This window comes from Nipponia nippon, unplaced genomic scaffold (genome assembly GCF_047370975.1).
Source record: "Nipponia nippon isolate SJK-2023a ecotype South Korea unplaced genomic scaffold, ASM4737097v1 scaffold_2, whole genome shotgun sequence".
Taxonomy (NCBI): Eukaryota; Metazoa; Chordata; class Aves; order Pelecaniformes; family Threskiornithidae; genus Nipponia; species Nipponia nippon.
This window is the reverse complement of record NW_028262336.1, coordinates 118809624-118830424: the sequence shown is the minus strand read 5'-3', so window position 1 is coordinate 118830424 and position 20801 is coordinate 118809624. Positions and strand designations below refer to the sequence as shown.

The window sequence follows — 20801 nt, the reverse complement described above, 5'->3', positions numbered from 1 at the left end:
TAATAAACACACTCGATAAAACATTAACGTAACAGATCCTGAATAATTAATTAATTTTTTCCTTCTGTCCACATTAACTTGTGACCTTTTCACACGATATTGTAACCTCGTATGAGCTGTCATGCTTGAGCATTTTTTCTGTGTGAATTCACTCCTGCTGTCGGATCTCTGAGTTCCCGGAGTCGGCAGCCCCTTCCAGATCAGCAAAGCGCTTACTTGTGCTGGGTTCACAGCCAGGAATTCTCACCATAGACGTCCCATTGTGCTAGTAACTTTCCAAAAATGGAACAAAAAGACTGTACTGATCCTATGTCGCTTAAAAACTCGAGTACACGCTTAAATCTAGGCGCATACCTCATTCATCTGTGTTTAGAAATCATGTATCAAATTACTTCAAAGTTATATTAACTCTACCGGAATGGCACATGCTTAATATCAGTCTTGTGGAGGATTTTGCAAACTAGAGCTTTGAATTTTCAGCCGTTTCCATTATTTGCTTTTCAGTGAGGGGTTCTTAGCCATTTTGAACGATGACGGTTATACATACGTGTGTTTCCTGGGGTATTCCCCGCTAGGCAGGCTTACGTACCGTGCCGCTCACGTACCGTGCCGCTCACCTGGTAAATTGTGTAACCCTGGAGCAGAGTCTGACTGCGCCCGAGTCAGTTTTCTTGTCCTTAAATGCTGGGCACAAGGTGGGTGCAATTATCGCTCTGTTCAAACTGTAAAATAAGCCATCTTGAACACACACCAGTGTTTTAATTAAGAATATAATCCCCAGAGCAATCTAAAGAAACTGTGTCTACATGTTATTTAATAAACAACAGGGAAAAAAAAGACCAAACCAAAACAACCCCACGCCATCACTTTTATTACCTAGAAAAATACCAAAATTCACACAAACTATTCAGGGAAGCGGAGCCATCAAGGGGGTTGTTATCAGGTTCTTTCGATACCATGTCACATATTTTTCATATTATTCCTTGCTGGTAGATCATACTTTCTTACATTCTTTTGTCTCACCTCTAAGTTCAGATTAGAAATTGTTATTTCTTATTTTTCAAAGCAGAATCAGAAAGTCAACTTTATAAAGTCTGTTTTGTGTGTGCTGGATATTTCTCTTGGAGTGGTATTGTATTTACATGTGTTTATCTAACACACCCACTCTGTTTATCCAGACAGACTTAAAGAAGGATAAAACTACAAGCCTTTATTTATCCAAATAAAAGTAAACTAGAGGAGTTAAGCATGGGAATTGCCTGTAATTGCCTGCTGAACTGCTAGAAATAGCTGCTTTTTGGAAACAGGAGAAGCCTTCACTGTCAAAAAAATGACAGTAACAGCTCTCTGCTATTAGCAAAGAAGTTTACCATCCCGTTTGATCCACAAATGTCTTTCTTTCCAAAAACTGAGGGACACTGAGGGGAGAAAAATCGCTTCTTGTCATACTTCACTGCAAGAACTGGATATAGAATATAGACTGAAAAGGGCCTTTTCTCCCCGAAGTACCTCACGTTAGGAAGCCCGATCCTGTGCATCAATACCTTGTGTGAGCTTTATCTTTATCAGAGTCTCCAGTTACAGAACTTAAACTAGAGCAGATTATCGAAATATTACAGAAACTAATGTCCAAGGATGATCATTAATCACCCATGCCCAGTCTAACCACATACTGAGCTCTCTTCATTGTTCCATTGAGACAGGTACTTTATCTTAATTAGAGCTACCACTTCACAAATTAACACTAAAGACAATTAAAAATGTCCTATCAGAACAAACATTATATTCTCTCACCCCCTAACTCCACTCAAATTCCCCAATGTGGAAAAGGAAGTATGAAAGACTGGTCACATTTCTGACTTCTCCCATCATTAGATATTTGCACAGAATTTTTCTGCTAGAACTATTCTTACTGAGTATTTCTATACATAGGAAGTCTCAGGGGGGAAGAGTCCTCTTTGTACTTCGTGCTGCACAAGTACTAGCATTTACAGCCTGTCCTGGAATATTTGATCTCATTTTTTACATATACAGGTCTTCTAAACAATCTTTTCATTTCCTGTGGTGAAGACAAATGTAAACATGATGTAATGATACTGCACATTCTCTGCCGTGTCGAAACTCTCCAGGTAAAACAACAGCCACAGAAATATTATCACTTCCTCCAGTCTCAGTGAGGGGAATATCAAAGTTTAAGAGAGACTCCACACACACAAACATTATGTCAGCCCCTGCCAAGCCAAATCAAATATCAGTTTCCTACTGAAACAGAAGTCAGTGATGTCAATTCTAGGCATTTTCTTGGTCCAACCGGTGATGTCACAGACAAGATGAGTAAACCTATGGAGGCACTTCCTTCCAAGAAGCTCTGACAGGATACTTTTGTGTCCCTGTTAGAGACAGAAATACATAGATCTGGAAAAAAATGCCTGCAGGAACACGAAAGAAGTAGATAGCTCACACCTTTTAGGTGAACAAAGAGGAGGTGAGAAACATGACCCGGGATGTGGTAGATATCAAAAAATGAGTAAAACTGATCACTGGAACAATTTTCCAATTTTCATTTTCAATCAAAATGTATGTATTCTTGAAATATTCTCAGTAATCAGCAAGCCAAAATTTCCCAAACTTATTAAGTTGGTAGCAAACAGTTTAACGTGGCAAAATGAGAAATAGACCATTCATTTTGATAGCAAAATATTGAAATAAAAATTATACAGGCTTGAGAGTTTTCAGAAAATTCAGAAGGTAGCAGAGATTAAGACCAGTCAGGAAGGCTCTGAGAGGGCATACTCCGTTATGTGACACCAAACTCATTTATTTCAGAACAGTTTTCTGTTGTAAGAATAAAGTTGCACCAAACATAAATGTTATTATTCTAGAGAGGCCAACAAAAGTGTACAGAGATTTTGTTAACAGAAAGAAGTGGGGCATCAAGGGGCATTACTTTTCCTAAAAGGGATATATTTGAGACGGATTCCTGAGTACTTTTAAGTTGATGGGTGTGTTCCCACCAATATTCCCAGAAGAACAGGGATGAAGAAGGAAAAAGAACAGAGAAGATTTCCTTCAGCTTTGGTAACCAGGGAGATAGCTATAAGATATATCAAATCTCAGAATATTTACATATCTATCTCACAGTTAAGGTATGGAAATAATATCTTCAGCATAAGTTTACTTGAGAGTAAGTCTCAATCTGTTTACTGGGATTTTTCATCTTGGTTTGTAGATCTTGTACCTGCATGTGGTACCTGGGAGAACTGATGATATTAGCTCACTCTAATAGCATATAAACCATTGCTGAATTTCAACCCCTTAAAATATAAAAGCAGTTCATTTCTTACAATGAACGCTGGAAAAAGGGTACTGAATGACAAACGTAAGGTACAGTTCCTACGGTAAAAAGCCAGCAGATGTTCACCACTAAGCGATACGCCTGGCAGCCGTTGCCTAGCCAGTCAGCATACCCCTCACCAGTAGCGTGGCATAATGAATGCGGGGATTTCTTATGGACAAATCCACCAGAAACTGGGTTTCATTAGTTTTGCTTCTGCAAGAGCAATGTGTTAAAAGAATCTAGAGTGTTAACAACATCTTCGCTTTCACTAGGTTGCTCAGCCACAAAAGACTAATAAAAGAGATGTGCATACAGCAGGATGTAGGAACAGTTCCTAACTGGATTCAGAACCCTATGCCCTACTTCTTATCTTAGGCTACATCTAATTAATTTTATATGCAGCACAAAGTACAGGGACAGAATCATAGAACGGTTTGGGTTGGAAGGGACCTTTAAAGATCATCATGGCCAGGGACATGTTCCACTAGATCAGGTTGCTCAAAGCCCTGTCCAACCTGACTCTGAACACTTCCAGGAAGGGAGCATCCACAACTTCTCTGGGCAACCTGTTTCAGCTTCTCACCACCCTCATCAGAAAAAATTTCTTCCTTATGTCCATCTATACCTACCCTCTTTCAGTCTAAAACTGTTGCCTCTTGCCCTGTCACTACAGACCCTGCTAAAAAGTCTGTCCCCATCTTTCTTATAAGCCCCCTTTAAGTACTGGAAGGCTGCTACAAGGTCTCCCCGCAGCCTTTTCTTCCCCAGGCTGAACAACCCCGACTCTCAGCCTTTCCTCACAGGAGAGGTGCTCCAGCCCTCTGAACCTTTTTTGTGGCCCTCCTCTGGACCCGCTCCAACAGGTCCACATCTTTCCTGTGCTGAGGACCCCCGAGCTGGATGCAGTGCTCCAGGTGGGGTCTCACCAGAGCAGAGTAGAGGGGCAGAATCACCTCCCTCGCCCTGCTGGCCACGCTTCTTTTGATGCAGCCCAGGATACGGTTGGCTTTCTGGGCTGCAAGCACACAGTGACAGCTCACGTCTGATTTTTCAGACTGGACAACACAGTACTTAACCCTTCCCAACTCCTCAAAAATCTGCTCCCCTCGCCCCAAAGAACTTTGATTTGGGCTTCATGCAGTTCAGGTAAGCCATGCATTCTGAGTAACTCCTACTTTCTGTTAAGTTACACTGGAAGAATTCCTTGCTTATCTTCCATGGCCACATTAATCCATTCTCTTAAATTTTCAGTTACTGCAAGTTGTTGCCATTATGTTTGCACAGCATAATTTGATGCTTAAAATCTCAGTAAATTGCCCCAGCTGCTTATCAGAGACAGCACTGTGGGCCCAAGTGTTCATTTAGATGGCTAAGCCAGACTCAGTCTGTATGACGCCTATAATGTGACTCATCACCTACTCTCTAAAGAGAGGAACAACTACTGTGCTGCAAATGTAGTCAGAACTGCAGAATATTTCCTCTGTTGCCTTGCAACAGTCTATACCAATTCCTCAGAGGGGAAATAGACCTTTGCATTTGGGTCCTGTTTATTGTAACTATCATTCTAAATGGTTGGACTTACTTGCACATAACAAGCAACAAGGAAGGTCAGATGCAAGTCATACACACTTGTGTAACACAGCCTTACCTTTCCAAATATACCTACTTCAAAAGGTCTCAGCATCTCCTACTTTCACAACGATGCAGCTCAGTATAAATAGGTGGAAGTTTTATTTCACAAGGAAACAGATATTGAGATGTTATTTTTAAGAACAGAAGGAAACTTAGAGACCTATGCAGTAAGACTGGAAGGACTCATTCGGTAAAACTTTGGGTTATTATTGACACAGATGAGAAAAAAAGATACAGCACATTCTCAAACAGTAGTTTAAAGGCATATGGATTTAAGTATACCACAGCCTAAAAAGAATCTTGAAGACCAAGCAGAGATAAAGTGCATGCAGATAAAGCAGGCCATTCAAATTTTTACAAGATGTCTTTCAAACAGCTACATGACCACTTAATCCATTTTCTCTTCTTGGAAGCTGTCTGCATCATTCATGTAGTCTTCAAGATCATCATATCTCTGCAAATAAAATAAAACCTGTATTGTTTTATCAATGTTTAATAACTGAATTACAAGACTGTTTTTTTCTTTTTCTTCAGTACATTAACGAGCACGCCAATAACAATTCAGAAGCAATGACATCTCAAAGCTTGCTAAATGCAATTGTACTACAAGTTGTCTTAAAATAGTTCATAACGTGTTTCTGAGTACTTCACAGTACTTCAGCCTAAACAGAAGAGTAAAATATTCTTGCTGTGCCTCACGTACGTGTTTCCAATCTTTCTAAGTTACAGCTTGAGTTTGTTGTGTTGCTGCTTCCAAATGAAAAAGGAGCCTGCCCACCACAGCCCAGAGATCGTGCAGCTGTCAAAAAGCTTAATGTCAAAAGTAGACACGAACTCTATGTGAACGCAGCAGCGTACCACTGTTTGAGAGACTGGGTCAGCAGAAGTGGATGAATGGTTAAGCTGAGTTATATTACTGAAGCCCAGTAATTCAGAACTGACCAATCAAATCAGACATTTTACCTCAGCTTACTTTTATCTACTTGGAAACGGATACATCAAATAACTCAGTCGTACCTTCTGAATCCACCCAGTATCTTCCAACTGGCTGAAAAGCCGCTCGACTGTGTCTTTGACTGGCTCATCCTCAACACCATCCAGCTCAGTAAGGGAGCTGCAATCCACATACAACTTGTATTTGAAGTGCTTCAAATTATGGTAAACTCTTGTACGATTTGCACACACCACGCCAACCTTCAAAACCTAGGCCAAAGCGAACAAATCATTCTCTCTGATAGAACTGTGATTGTCTTCACAATATAAAGAATGGCTAAGTCAGTCTAGGAAGATTTTTTGAATAATGAAATAAACAGAATGACACTACATGCATAAAATCAGTGCAAAACCGTGTAGTTTTCACAGCCACAGCAGAACAATTTTTGAACAAGCAGGCAGCCAGCAAGTCTATGCATTGGCAGCTTATCAGTACTGTTTTCTTACAAACACAACCATGTGCATAATTGGTACTCTTTCCTATCTCTTGGTGGAACTCTGTTACAAAATCACTAACGCTTTAGACAGCCACCATATTGTGAAAGCAGAGGAAGAGAAATTATTTGATTACTTTTGCTTCATATGTAGTACTTCCTAGGGACATGAAATACCAGCTCTAGCATTTTGTAGACTGAATAATATTCAATATTTCTTCAAGAAATACATACGAATACAAATAGACACATGCCTAGAAACATATATTTCATAAATATATAGAGAGATTGGATTTCATAAAAATAAAATGTACTGTCTGGGAGGTATAGCTAGGCCATAATGCTGTAGAAATCAAAGCCTCTGCATCTCCCAGTTATTACCAGTGTTACTTCTACAATTTCCATGCAGAAAAGACAGAACTGTCTTGTTTAACAATTTTCTTTACAGCAGTATTTATAGATAAACAAAGGGTAAATATGCATATAAATACATAATCAGAGCATGGATTAGAGTAGATTCATTACCATCTATCAGCGCTAGCATTAAATACAGGCAAGTATTTGCACGTATCTTGAACTCAGATTTTATACAAAGATGTTAAGCAGTGAAGGTGTTTACCTGAAAATACTGAATAATATATTGTTTACAAAAATCTTTGGCAATCCTAAATCTTCACTAAGAATATGTGAAACTGGAGGTGTGGGGAGGGAGAAAGAGGCAAAGTTCATCTGCCTATAAGGACATCCTGCGTTTCACAAGAGTAAGTTTTGTTCCTTTTCTACAAGAGAAGTAGTTCAAGTACATACAATGGCAAATCAGAAAAGGAATCTATCCCCTGTAAGTGACCCACAGGTGCACCGATTACTACTCTAACCCACGGAGACAAAGCCTACCAGGTAAGAAATCTACATCTGGCTGGGTTTTTGGAGGTCAGGTTTTCTACACTCAAAAGCAACATACTTAATGCATGTATAAAGAAATTCAGCTCCTGACACATACAGGAGAAACTGATTTAGTTTTACTGAAAATAGACCCCATCAACTTGTCCTTCAAGGGCAGCATTGTTTTGGATTGATGTTTTATCACACCTTTGCGAATAACAAGCAGGTAAATGGCTAAAGGTTAAAGTTCTTTGCATCAGTAATGCAAGCTGCAATTATATTGCTATTTCAGATCACATGCACATATATCAAAAAACAACCATGTTATATATTGCAAATTGATCTCTTGTGAGCCAAAATAATGATACTCTTTATTGCTGCCATTGGTAATAATCTGAATACTCTTTGAAATTATGAGAAGGTTAAGTTTTATTAATGCTTACAACCCGCATTTTCAGGAAGCTTTTCCAAATGCATGACCAAACGTTTGCCTCTGTGAGCAGTTCCCCAAAACACCTGACCTACTTATACAACCTAGCACTAGCAGTCTCTACTGACGATGACAGTAACAGAAAAGCATATTTATATTTATAAAGATTATATAAACTAAATTTATATTTACACATATTATTTATATATTTTCTTAAATATAAGAATATACCTAATTTCTTAAATATATTAACCAGCAGCTCAACTGATGTAAGCAGGTGTAATATCCCTGAAGTCAAAAGAGGCACACTCACTTAAAAGAACTTTTGATCTGACCTAAAGCAGATGGTTATTAACTGAAATTTTAACCATCTTGAGATAAAAAAATTCCTATTTCTATATTGTAATTCTCTACTGATCATGTACAGGTACCTACATGCAGCTCCATTTTCTACTCTCCCGAAAACTGAAAAGCTAAGGCTTGTGTTTGGTGCGATAGGTGCTTCTGAAGTGCAAGACCTACCAACCAATGCATACCCTTGATTCACTCAAATTTCCAGAAGTGCCATTTCAAATACTGAAACAACCAAGAACTGAGCTGCAGTGTCTCACAGAGCATTTCATAACTTTCCAAGTATCCCAAGCAATGAGGTGTGGCATCTGGAACACCATGTGATGTAAAATAGAAGATACCATCTTGCATCAACTGATGGCCTGGTTCTTCCCCTGTGGCAACAGCTAGCAGGAGATACTTAGGAAGTTCGTATAAGATGCAGGACAAACACGAGAATGATCATAACATTACCATACAGCTTCTAGCAGTCAACAGTTCAGACAGTCTGTATCATCCCAGCTATCATGTTCCATAGTGTAGAAGAAGCTTCCCCGAGAACCTGTCTAATCCCTTTTGGGACCCACTAACACTTTTATCTTCCAAAGTATCTTGTGACAATGAGTTTCATAGTTCATTTATATGCGAGGTGTAAAGTATTTCTACATTGGAGAAATGACAGAGGCAAATAGCTAAATATTGTATAACGTAATTATGTATTGCATTTTTAAAGCAAGAAAGATTGTCTAAAAATACAATGCTATTTCAGAATGCAGCTTTGGAAAGAATCTCAGTACTGCGTTCATTCTAATTTTTTCCTCTTGCAGTTCTCAGTGACTCTGTCCTAATGCTTAACTTATCTACTCAAGCTGGCCACATCAGCCAAAGTTGTGTTAAATCACTTTGTATGGAATGCGGGAGCATAGCCTGACAATAGTACACCATGTAGTGACTGAATCCATGTCCTTTAAGCGTGATTATAAACAGAAGTAGAACACCAAGACTGACAGTAGAAAACAGTTTATAACCCAGGTGACCCAGGAGCAAAGAAGTGTGGGGGACACCTATACCTTAAACTCTTTGATTCTTCCTGACTGTGGAGGAATGAGAATTGGCAGCTACAGACGGAACAATCACTGGAAGCCTAAGCAAAACTGGAACAGCTGTTTCTCTTCTCTTTTTACTGGCAAAGCAGAATACTTCAGAGACGAGAGAAAAGCAAAGTTTTATGCAGAAGAAGAGGGTTGGAGGTCTGGTTTTGTTCTCTCCACATTCACTTTTCTTGGGTATTTTCAAATAAAACTTTAGAATATAGTCCAACTACGTGTTTCCATTCAATCTGATCTGCCAGTGCTGAACTGCCTTCTCTTTCAGTCAATTAAGTTCTTGAAGTGCCAGTTTTATGTAGCTCTGTGTGCCTCTTTTTTTTTTTTTTTCTCCTTTCTTTTTCCTCAATTGGCAGGACAAGTTGATCAACGCATTGCCAGCAGAACTTCAAAGACTACTTGAGAACAGTACCTTCAGCAGTCTAAGTTACAGGTCACCATAAGAACATGAATGTTGCGTTACAAAGGCGCTATCAAAAATTACTGGAAAGTGCTCAGTAACTCTCTCTCCTGGGTCTGTTCCGCAGCCCCTGAGCTATACTGAGCATGCACATGGCAGGTATCTCACCAGATGCTGGGGTACACAGGGTAAAAAAAGCTCTCATTTTCTACTGTTAAACTGAAGAAGACAAAAATGAACTAGCAAGCTAGTTCAATATTCAGTAGGACATTCCAAGTTTTTTCCAAAGTGAAAAATAGCCAATGCTTTGTGTAGGACAATGTTTGGACAGCAGTGAGGGAACTGCTACTGTTATTTCCACAGTTAAGTTGGAAGTTGAGTAAAGATTAAATTCTTGTGCTAGTTCACCTATTCTTTCTGGTTAGGTAAGGCACACACTTCCCACGAAAAACTGAAAATTTTTAAATTAGTGATCTCCATTTAGAGATGTGCATGTAAGGAAGAATAATGACTGTAAGATGGACTGCAGTATCAGTGCTAGTATGATTGCCAAGGACTTAACTGTTTTGCTGCAATAAACAGAAAAAAAGGAAAAGCCTTGCTGGGAAAGCCTGGCTCTCTTAACTATCATGCACAGACAAGACTTATCAAAACAGAGTATTAACAACTGCTGCTCAGAAGGGTCTGTAATCTATTAAAAAAAAACTGTGGCACAGGTTTTCCTAGATTCCGCATTACACGCAGAGCCCAATATGATGACATAATGATAATCACACTGACACCCCTCAAATCTCCAAGAATATTTGCGAACATCCAACCAATATAGGCTTGAGCTTCAGTAAGGTGTACTTCCAGTTTGATGAGGGCTTCACTTTATTTTTATATAAGAAATCCTATTATACCACATTTCAAAATATATTGTAAATACAACTTGTTCTGACGCTTTTTTCTTTTTAGCAAATACTGTGAGGAACTTCAGCTGTATTCAAAAATTCTTTTACACTCACAAAGAAAAGGAATATATAAGCCTCCTGAAAGGGAAGAAAGGCAGAACTTGGATATCAGCTTGGTACACAACTGTGGCAATATTCTATTCTTGACAGATAGTGTGCTTTATCATAAGAGGTCATGAATTACATTACTTAAGAAGGCCACATGCATACCTAATCATAACAATTACTGGTAGCTGTAAATTTGAAGGGAAGATCCCTAAATATTAGGAACACCCAGGTCCTTAAGAGTCAAGGTCTTCAAAAGTCTCAGCTGTGCAATATAACAAAATTGACTGCTCAGGTCACCTAAAATGACTGCCTAGTGCAACATCATGTAACAACGTGAAAGATGTGTTTCATTTCAAAAATATAATTTAATCCAAAATGTGCTAGTAGAGACAACTGAGTGAGAAAAAGATCCAAGACTACCCAAATGGAAACGTTTTCTAGTTTGGACAAGTAGTTCTGATAATGCAGTAATGAGAAAAAGGCTCTAATAAAATGTATTGAAGTAGTTAGGAACAAGTCTTCTCAAGAGGAGATCAGCAATTCAAGCGTCAATGCAACTGAGATGTCAAGATATTTTGTCCTGAGTGAATAGCTACATGGGAAATAGTAGATGTGAAAAAATCTGAAGAGCAAAGCAGTAAATTCTGACTAGGCTGCACTTGGACTGTTAGAATGACAGTGGCACTGTTTCACTCAGTGTTCTGACCTAGAGCAAACAAGAACTGTTGGAGTGCACATGGACACTCCAAATGCTAGAGGCATAGTAGGCACAGAATTAGCAAGCCTAGTGACCCAATGTAGAACAATCCTTACTTGCAAGAAAATAGAAAACACCATCATTCAATGGAGATGATTGTCCATTACACAGAAAGTTACTTCTATAATGTTTCTGAAAGCTAATCAATGCAAGATTTCTGCTGGGAAATTCTTAAGGGCATTATAGGCACACACAAAGGTAAAGGGCTTTCAAGTGATCTAATTTCAGTGAAAAGGCATTCTGATGTTTAGAATATATGTAAATCAGAGGCAAGTATCATTCTTGATTTAAAGCCTCAGACTCCTGGCATACAGAGACAGGATCTAGTCAAGATAAAAAAAAGTCATGGTATTTCTCAGGTACTTGGTGAAAACCAGGAATGCCAGGCATGTTCAGAGCATCAATCAGTTGTGTCATTTCTTTACCACTGGTTTTCCTGTCTTTAAGATACACATCTGCTTTAGGATTTTCAATCTTCTATTAAATGTTCTCTGACAAAACAAAAAACTACTTTAGAAATAACTGATTGAGTGCTCGTATTAGCACTTTGGTTAGTATGTGAATCCTCATGTGTGCTGTCAGCCTCTTTGATGCACAGTTTCAGACTGCCTCCCCATGCACCACAGAAGACCAGCATGCTGAGTAGGATGTGTAGGACGCCATGTACCTAGAGTTTCCTTCTTGCCCTGGATGAGACTCAGACTGTAGAGATTTGAAGCAGAGGAAAAATTGAGGGAAATGTCAATTTTGACTTGAAGGCAAGAGTTATCAATAAACCCTATCGTATGTCTTAGAGCCCTTTATCTTTTTTATCATGAAGCCCAACTCATGGTTCGGTGTACTTACTAGCGCTTACTGCAGTGCAAGTACATGTGCTGCATCAGGTACTAATATTAAGTGGCAAAAGTAGGGAGGAAATGGCACGCCGATCACTGTGATGCAGGCACAAACAAAGGTCACAGAAAAACATCAGATTTATTTTCTTCATAAAAGTTAGGTTTATTTGAGGATACTTTTCATTACCTCTTTCCCAAGATATAAGAAAGGATGGGGTGGGGGGCAGAGGGGAATGCCTCTATTCATCCTTTTAAGCTTCACAGGAACTTCCTTCATAATTCCTAGCTAAATCCAAGACTATGCTCCTCCAAACTGCAAAATGGTCCTCATATTTTAAAAATTAATAGGGTTTAGAAATGGAAGTACAGTAGCTTAACTCTTGCCTCTAGCATTATAGACATTAGATATGTTGATAAGATTTCTGTTCTTTGTATGATTTTCTGTAACACTAGACAAAGCTCAAAAATAATTATAAAGGGTGGTTGTTTGAAGTTACCTGCTTGTCATCTGACATGAAGTCATCTGCTTGCAAAGTTCTACTATTATAAAGCTTTCCAGAGAGCAGCACATTAAACTTACAATACCGATTCAATTCACAGGCCTGACAAGACACATTTTTTGGATTTTTCAAGATTATGCGAACATCTGGGTAACAATCCACACGCTCCTGAAAAACAGATTTCAAATAACATTAAAGAATCTCCATAAACTGAAAGGTGCCTCAAATAGGCTGCCGGGTACTCTATACTCACAAAAAATTAGTGCAAGAGAAACCAAAGAGATTAAAATCTGAAGTCTTTCACCATTCAGTTGTGAACATATACCTTCTCAATCATTTTCCAACACTTCACTCAGTTCTAGTTCATTAATTCTTTCTTTCGGCTTCAGACCTAACGAATGGCTCCTGCATCCTGGCACTTATTTTTCTCTCATATCTTTTTTTTTCTTTCCTGGAGGGGGTGGGGGTGCAACTGTATCAGTTGGTCTACTTCAAATAAATACACTGTATCTCTCCACTGGCCATACTCCTTTATTGCAGTGATAATTAGATCACCACACCTATCCCACTAATACTATTCTAGCAATTCACATACCATGACTAGGCTACTGTATATTGACTTCATCTTTTTTAAGTAGTAGAAGGTTCATTATGAACATACTGGTTTATCTTTCTGGGGGAGGGGGAAGAAATTTTGCTAGAACACTTAGCGAGTCACAAAAAATCCTCAAAAAGTCATCTGCTGAAGTTAGCAGGAAAAGCAGTCAGGTAACCGAGAACAGATTCTGTTCTGTTACCTAAATATCTGGTTATAAACACATAAAATACTTCTGATATTTGTAAGTATCAAAACAAGTTACATAAGGTAAAGAACAATGATTTTCTATTAAAAAAGTATATATAATTATAGCGATTATTGTACCTTTACTGAGAATTACAGTATTAAAAAAAAAATCTGTCAGTAATAATATGATTTAGACCCCACTTCACTATTTAAAGTAGAAGCTACATACCTTGTATCGATCTTTCCAGCGACTTCTAGAGATTAAGTTCTCAAGACGAGGCTGAATGAAGCGGTCATCCAAATAATGAAGCGAGAGCAACATATCTTGCGCATACTTCTTTTGTCTTGTTCCATCTGTTGAGTGAGAGTCATTATTAATTTGCTGCCCACCCTATGTTGTACAAGTTTCTTCAAATAAAATTTTCAAAGACATTGTGTCCCTGTACTCGGCACTGGTGAGGCCGCACCTCGAGTACTGTGTTCAGTGTTGGGCCCCTCACTACAAAAAGGACATCGAGGTGCTGGAGCGCGTCCAAAGAAGGGCAACGAAGCTGGTGAAGGGTCTGGAGCACAAGTCTAATGAGGAGAGGCTGAGGGAGCTGGGGTTGTTTAGCCTGGAGAAGGGGAGGCTGAGGGGAGACCTTATTGCTCTCTACAACTACCTGAAAGGAGGTTGTAGTGAGGTGGGGGTCAGTCTCTTCTCCCTAGTAACGAGTGATAGGACGAGAGGAAACGGCCTGAAGCTGCGCCAGGGGAGGTTTAGGTTGGATATTAGGAAAAGTTTCTTCATGGAGAGAGTGGTGAGGCATTGGAACAGACTGCCCAGGGAAGTGGTGCAATCACAATCCCTGGAAGTATTCAAAAAAGGTGTGGATGTGGTGCTTAGGGACACGGTTTAGAGGTGGACCAGGCAGTTAGGTTAGCGGTTGGACTCGATGATCTCAGAGGTCTTTTTCAACCTTAATGATTCTATGAATCTGCATATTAAGCACTATGAATTATTTTAAAAATTATTACTGAATACATTTTCTATTATGATCCATAATAGCTGCTTCACAGGAGAAATTTTGACAACTCTCTCTGTTACTTACAAAGAACACACAGAAACTGACCTTTACACTTCACCAGCTCAGTCAGATGCCTCAAGTTAGGCAGCATAAGTACTTCCAAATACTTACTCAAGCAAAAGAAACAGAACCAAGAAGGACCACTGGCTATCTAGCTTTCTATATAAAAACAGTTAATTGTCATTATTGTTATAGCCACCACAATTACAATTAATTGTTTTTCTGTATACGCTTTACACATACATTTTCAGTAAATCAGCTATAATAAAAGCTTGAAGAGACTGTGCTAGACCATAAAAAAATCCCTCACAATAAAAAGCAAGTCTGAACTCTAATACTTGATTCAAACTAATTAACAGATTCACTTACATTAACTCAGAAAGACCCAGTGTGTGTTATAAAAATATATGTTTGTAATGCTATAGGCTACGTTCATACTATACAATGTTCTTCAGAAAGACAGAATACAACCTCCAACTCACCTGCATAGCTGATCTACTTCCAGCACCTTGGCAATAAGTTGTTAGTTTTGTAGAGCAGATACAATTTGAAATAGAAGGAAGCTATTACAACATGAAACTGGCAAAGTTTACTTATTACTTTTCATAAGCTTGTTTTCACTTGGTAAAACAAAACAAAACTAACACCTGAACGAACTAGCAGTGGTAGCTGAAATACATTTTTAGCTCCGAGAATACACAGCCTTTACTTCAGTTTCTCCATTCCCTCTTAGCTCCTGATGACACCAAAACTTCCTCTCTTTGGCACTTTGTTGACACTGACAGTCCTCTCATTAATCCCACCTTTACAGCGCTTTGGAAACTACATGTGAGGTTGCCATTCAGCCCCGCTAGGCCAAATGCCAAAAAGCACTTCCTCAGCAAGAACAAGACAAGAAGTACTGACTGCAGCTGAAATTTATTTGTTTTATCTGAAAGCACAAATGTTAAAAAAGAAAAGAAAAAAAAAAATCAGATATGGAGTAATCTCCATAACTAAAATTATTTTTTATCTATCAAATTCATCAGAAAAATCTATGAAGCACACAACATTTTGACAAATCACCTGACCTTGCAATGTTTTCAATGAGATATCTACTTTGAAATTAATTTTGCTTTCATGCTGGAACTGTTACTACTGATCAGTAACACAAAAACACTTCCCTACATCTCAGAATGCCTTCTAGGCTTAAAAGAATTAAGTCTACACATTTTTCCAAGATTACTCTATCCTTTTCACATAGATTTCTGCCCCTCCAAAGTCACACAGCAGCAAAACCAAGAACAGATCTCAGGATTCACAGTCCTATACTCAGGAGACCCATCTTTCCCTAGAATAAATGTCTTCGTATAACTCTGAATGAACCATTACATTATTTAATGCAATTTACTTACCATATAATGAACTCAGAAAAGTGTCATCAATTGCATTTATGAGGAAAGCCTTTACTATTCTTTTGAAGTGTACATAATGATCACAGCGAGATACTGGAAAGAAAGCAATATAACCAGAATTTACCAAAAAAAAAAAAAAAGCAAAAAAAAGAGAAAAAAAAAGATGTAAGCAATATTAAAAGTCCTGTAAGAATAACTCTTTTTTTTTCCCCATTATTGTAAATTTAGAATTTTGAAGTCATTTAAATATGGATTTTAAAATAATTTCAATGTACAACATCCACACCCTTAAGACCTTGCCTTTAAATAGTGCTTCTCACCCCAATGATCTGGATGAATTTTAGCATCCTCAAGTCACATGTCCTTTCAGCACGAATAGCCCACAGTAAGAGCTACAAACACTAAAAGAAGAGAATTTGTTCTACGAATAGCAGGAAATAATGCAAACCAGAGAAGGCCAGGATTATGGGGTTCTTTTGTTTGTTTGTTTTTTCTTTTTTCTAACTTTCTTTCAAATACACACAATTCTGCTCAGGTCTTTACTGGGGAAGAAATATCACAAATGCTTGTGACCATCTACACTAGCGCTGACTGTCCAGTGAGTACATACCTGCTTCTGAACAACAAAATATGGAAGAAGAGAACTAGCATAAAGTTCTGTTTCAAATCTCTCTGCTCCATCCAGATACCAGTTTTCATAAAAGATCAACTTGAAAAGTTTTCTCACTCTGTGCAGTTTGGCTGAAATTGACCAGTGAATTCAGAAACCCCTATAGACCTGTGCTCCCAAGTCTCACTGCCATGGAATAAAAATACATTAAAATAAAAAAAATGCCAAGCCCCCAAAACCCCAAACTCATGACAAGAATTTTACATCACTCTCCAGAACAGAATTTGGCTAGAAGTAACATAGCTGCTCGTAGCATATATGACAAGATGGAGTATGATGCTTTTAGGTCTCCACAGGAATGACTGCATCATAGGTAGCTTACTTCATCCTAAATCAGACCAAGTTAAAAAATCTGTGCAATAGCGTTTCCCTTCCTTCCCCCCAAATTATACCCTCCCTTTAATGAGATACAGAAAGACTGTAAAAGTTCACTATGGAAATCAGAGTACTTCCACAATAAATTGAAGCTTTTTAGAAATCTCCGTTTAAAGTATCACATCCTATTGCATAGTATTTGTATTTACAGTCCATTAATATTCATCACAGCACTATAAGCAAGTTATACATATAGAATTGTCACTAATTTTGATCTTACAGTGTGGGACATAGTATTCCAGCAACTCGCTATTTGATGTATATAGTTCCTTCTGTTGTGGCTGGTTTTCATTCTTCACATGCTCTGTGTTGTCATCATCATCTTCTTCTTCCTCTACTATAAAATCTTTCATGCTGTCGCTGTCTGTTTCACTACCTTCTGTTGGTGTGAGGGGCAAGTAACAGAGTGGTTCCTCTTCTGCTTCACCATTAGAATCCTAGTTAAATTTTAAAAAGTATTTCAAACACAAGAATTTTCAGTATTTGCACTGACGAAATGCTACATATACTGGATAAGATTTTTGACCTCCTAATAACACCATCTGTTCAATTAACAAGAAACAATGTTTCCAAAAAATACATCATTCTGTACTAGGTGATAATTACTTTCAGCTTTAAATCAGCCATCTCCTTGTACCTCTCTTCAGTCTATTTGTAGGAATTAAGCTAACATGAGATCTCTAAGTTACTTCAGCAGGCATTTTGCTTCTTGATAAAAATAATTTGATAGTCCTCTCATGCATCTCTTCTTTACGGAAAAAAAGGAACGATAAAGAAGTTTTTCCTTTCTGACTACGTAGAGAAGATAGATACCTGCGTTCTAAGCTGCTTAGTCATCAGAATGCCTGAAAGAGCAAATGAAAGGGAATTCTTAAATCCTCAGTGATTAAAATTTAACTCAAGATAAAGGTTTTCAGCAGTCAATATTTTTATCTAGTTAATATGACAACTGTTAAAATGTGACAGAACTACTGATTTCTCATGAATAAAAACCAACACAAAATAAATAAAACCCCACTGATTTATATCTGTTAGGCTTCGCCTTCCCGTACATTCAGTATTTTCTGTGATTGAATTTCAAAGATAAAATCCAGACCTCACAATTTTCACTGCTGCAGGATGTCCGAGTTGCTCTTTGTCTTGCAAGTTCTTTCAATTTTGCAAACACTTTCTGTTTCCTATTAGTAGAAACATTTTCTGTAAGGCAGGTTTCATCAGTTTGCTGTTCTTCAGAACTCTCATCTTCATCCATTATACAGTGACGTTTAGCAAAAACTTTTCTAACAAGTATATCGCTGTCCTCGCTGTCATCACTGTCATACAAGACAGAGGTGTTCAACCTTTTACGCTTCCCAGGCACAATGCACTCATCCTCACCATCTTCTGTTACTTCCCCATCATGGCTTTTCTCTTCCTGATCTGAAAGGCTGTTCTTCACAACAGTTTCGTCTTTTTCATCTACTTCATCTTCTGATGTGGTAGGCTCTTCCTCCTCAGAGGTACATGAGGATTCATCGTTGCTGTCAAGTAGTATGAGCTCCCTTTTAGTGCGTCTCCAATCAACTCGGGATTTGGATGACAGTTCTGTTCCTGCTGTCTTATTTCTTGTTTCGTACCTTCTGACAACTGCTTTTATCTCCATTGGAAGGCTGTGACAACACACCAAAATATAAACCAGTAAAACAAAGCACTTATTACATTATGCCATTCAAAAAAAAAAAAGTACAAGGGCATGCATATTTTGTTACATACACTTGTGACTTAACAATATCGTTATTAAGAGACACACAGAGAAATGAACACCAAACAAAATTAAGCATGCACAAGAACTTCTGAAGGGGATATACCTGACTCAAAAACTGTAGAAGAGCAGAACTGCCCACATCCAGCGTGAATGAACTGGAAAAATCAGGTCTGAAGTGCAGCTACAGATCCCATCATCCCCTCCAACGCTGGAAGCCCATAGCTGAGGCAGAGAGCTTGCCTGCTCCCGAGGAGCAGCGTGCATCGCTCGTTCAGGATCATCATCAGCAGGCCTCACTGAGGAGCGGGCCGGCGCCCACAGCCGCTGCCCTCGGCTGGGGAGGGCCCACCCCACACAGGCCGCCGGGCCCACCCCCACCTGCCCGCCCCGCAGCACGACCCGACGCGGCGGAGGCGCCCTGAGGCGAACCGCGCCCCGCCGTCGCGGCCCGCTCCCGACCCTACAAAGCGGCCCGGGCCCGGGCCAGCAGAGCTCATCCCGCCCGCCCCCGCGGCCATGCCACACACAGGCCCCCCCGCCTCCCCCTGCCCCTCAGCAGCTCGCGCAGCAGCCGTTACTTTTACCGTTAACGTTCCCGCGGTCCAGCGCCGGAGCCGCTGAGCAGAGACTACCGCCCCCCGCCGCACCGCGCGCCGCGATTGGCCGCCGCGCTCTGTCACTCAGCTCCCGCAACGTTTACGGAAGTGCTGGCGGGCCGCGGCGGGGTGGAAGGTGTGTCACGTGGTGTGCCCGGGTCCGCGGGTTGGCGCGCGGTGCTGGAGAGGCCGAGGTGGCGGGTTCGAGCCCGTCCCGCGCCTCAGCCGGCAGGTCTCAAGTAGCGTTGGAGTGTGGTGGTTCAGCTGTGATCGCATTTTTGCTCGCCCTAGGTGCGTTCCTGAGGAAAATCTGTGGAGGCTTGTGAGGTACGGCACCTCCCCAAGGGGGCTACCAGTGACCACCACCAGTGGCTGGTCACTGAGGAGCGGCCTGGCCTGAGGTTTACCCTGCCAAAGCAGCTTCTTCAGAGCTGCCAGCACTCTTCTTCCCTGCGGCCTTGGGAACAAACCTGCTAGATTTATTGTGTTCAATCCCCAGATGGTGGGGGACATGAAAGCAGGTTGTGGCAGCTGTAGCTATGGGGATGTTTTGGGGGTGCCAGGCTGGGGCCCAGCCAGACCAGAAATCCCAGTGGTGGCCATGCTTGGGAACGCCTCTGCCAGCCCACCCATCCTCCGTGGGCCTCTTAGAAGAAAACACCACTTTCTTTGGTGTCTGTAGATCACATTTTGGGCACAGTGCCTGCAGCTCCTCGTTGGGCCTCAGCCAGCAGCAGGAGCACGCCAAGGGCTCTGGTTCTCTGTGGTTCGTGCTACATCCATGTGGAAAATCAGAGGCTGGGTGACATAGAGAGGTCCTGCGAGTGCTGGTGCTTGAGAAGAGACCTGCGAGCTCAGCACAGGGCTCTTTTTCTTGGTAATAGTAACTTCACAGCATGCACCGAATCGCTGAGCATGCGTGCTGCTCTCAGCTGGGGCTGGCCCTTAGGCGGGAACCCCAAAACTGGAGGTTAGGGGATGGGGAGGTGGCCTGAATGTTGTCTTGGTCACAGGGGAACGTGGGAGTATTGCAGCAGAGGAGTTTGGGAGATGGAGGGTACAATAAATTCATAAGGAAGTAAGTTGCACTACTTTAGCTGCTCCAAGAACAAGACATTTTCTGGATGTGTATATAGGAAAATATGAACATTTACAATTAATGAGCTTCTGGTGTTTTTCTGCTTAAAATGTCCATTGAATAGGATGTTGGAATCTGTTCAGAGCTAATACTCCTACAGATGCATTTTAATAAGATTTGTGTCTTAAATTTGCTCTGCTTTGCTTGGTCTGTGGTAGAAAACTGCTGCTACCTTGGAACTCATTCTGCTGATGTTTTTTTGTACTGTTTTAACAAGACCTTGTAAACATCTCCATGTATTTCTTTAAAAATAGGTGGTAATGAAACCACAAGGAGAATAAATACCTGGAAATGAAAGACAATTCTTTCTCATCTTATTTGCATAGCACTGCTATGGATTTCACGTGGTGAAGAGGTGTGGACAGGTGTTTATGTAGATGGTGGGTTGAATTCCC

At 40.1% G+C, this 20801-nt stretch overlaps 1 protein-coding gene across 4 annotated transcripts; it reads right to left on the bottom strand.

The window, feature by feature from the left end:
* Nucleotides 1-839: 839 nt before the first annotated feature.
* CCDC82 (coiled-coil domain containing 82) lies at nucleotides 840-19393 on the bottom strand. Of its 4 annotated transcripts, none has more exons than XM_087758296.1 (9): nucleotides 19257-19393; nucleotides 18025-18577; nucleotides 17149-17365; nucleotides 15884-15976; nucleotides 13652-13776; nucleotides 12636-12806; nucleotides 5987-6172; nucleotides 5328-5423; nucleotides 840-2390 (listed from the first exon to the last, which is right to left on the bottom strand). In XM_087758296.1, the coding sequence occupies exons 2-8, from the start codon at nucleotides 18568-18570 to the stop codon at nucleotides 5358-5360; spliced, it is 1404 nt and encodes a 467-aa protein (XP_087614422.1). In that variant the 5' UTR covers nucleotides 18571-18577; nucleotides 19257-19393; the 3' UTR covers nucleotides 840-2390; nucleotides 5328-5357. The 4 variants fall into 4 exon arrangements, with proteins under 4 accessions (XP_087614422.1, XP_087614421.1, XP_087614419.1 ...); XM_087758295.1 differs by lacking the exon at nucleotides 840-2390 and adding an exon at nucleotides 18776-18912 and having other exon boundaries at nucleotides 2793-5423; nucleotides 19257-19350; XM_087758293.1 differs by lacking the exon at nucleotides 840-2390 and having other exon boundaries at nucleotides 2793-5423.
* Between the last annotated feature and the right edge of the window lie 1408 nt (nucleotides 19394-20801).

Coding starts and splice junctions, on each gene's coding strand:
- CCDC82 (XM_087758296.1), bottom strand. CDS start 18,570: ATGGAGATAAAAGCAGTTGTCAGAAGGTACGAAACAAGAAATAAGACA. Junction 13,777..15,883: donor TTTTCTGAGTTCATTATATG/GTAAGTAAATTG, acceptor CTCACTCAACAG/ATGGAACAAGACAAAAGAAG. Junction 6,173..12,635: donor TCATGTCAGATGACAAGCAG/GTAACTTCAAAC, acceptor GCTTTGGCCTAG/GTTTTGAAGGTTGGCGTGGT.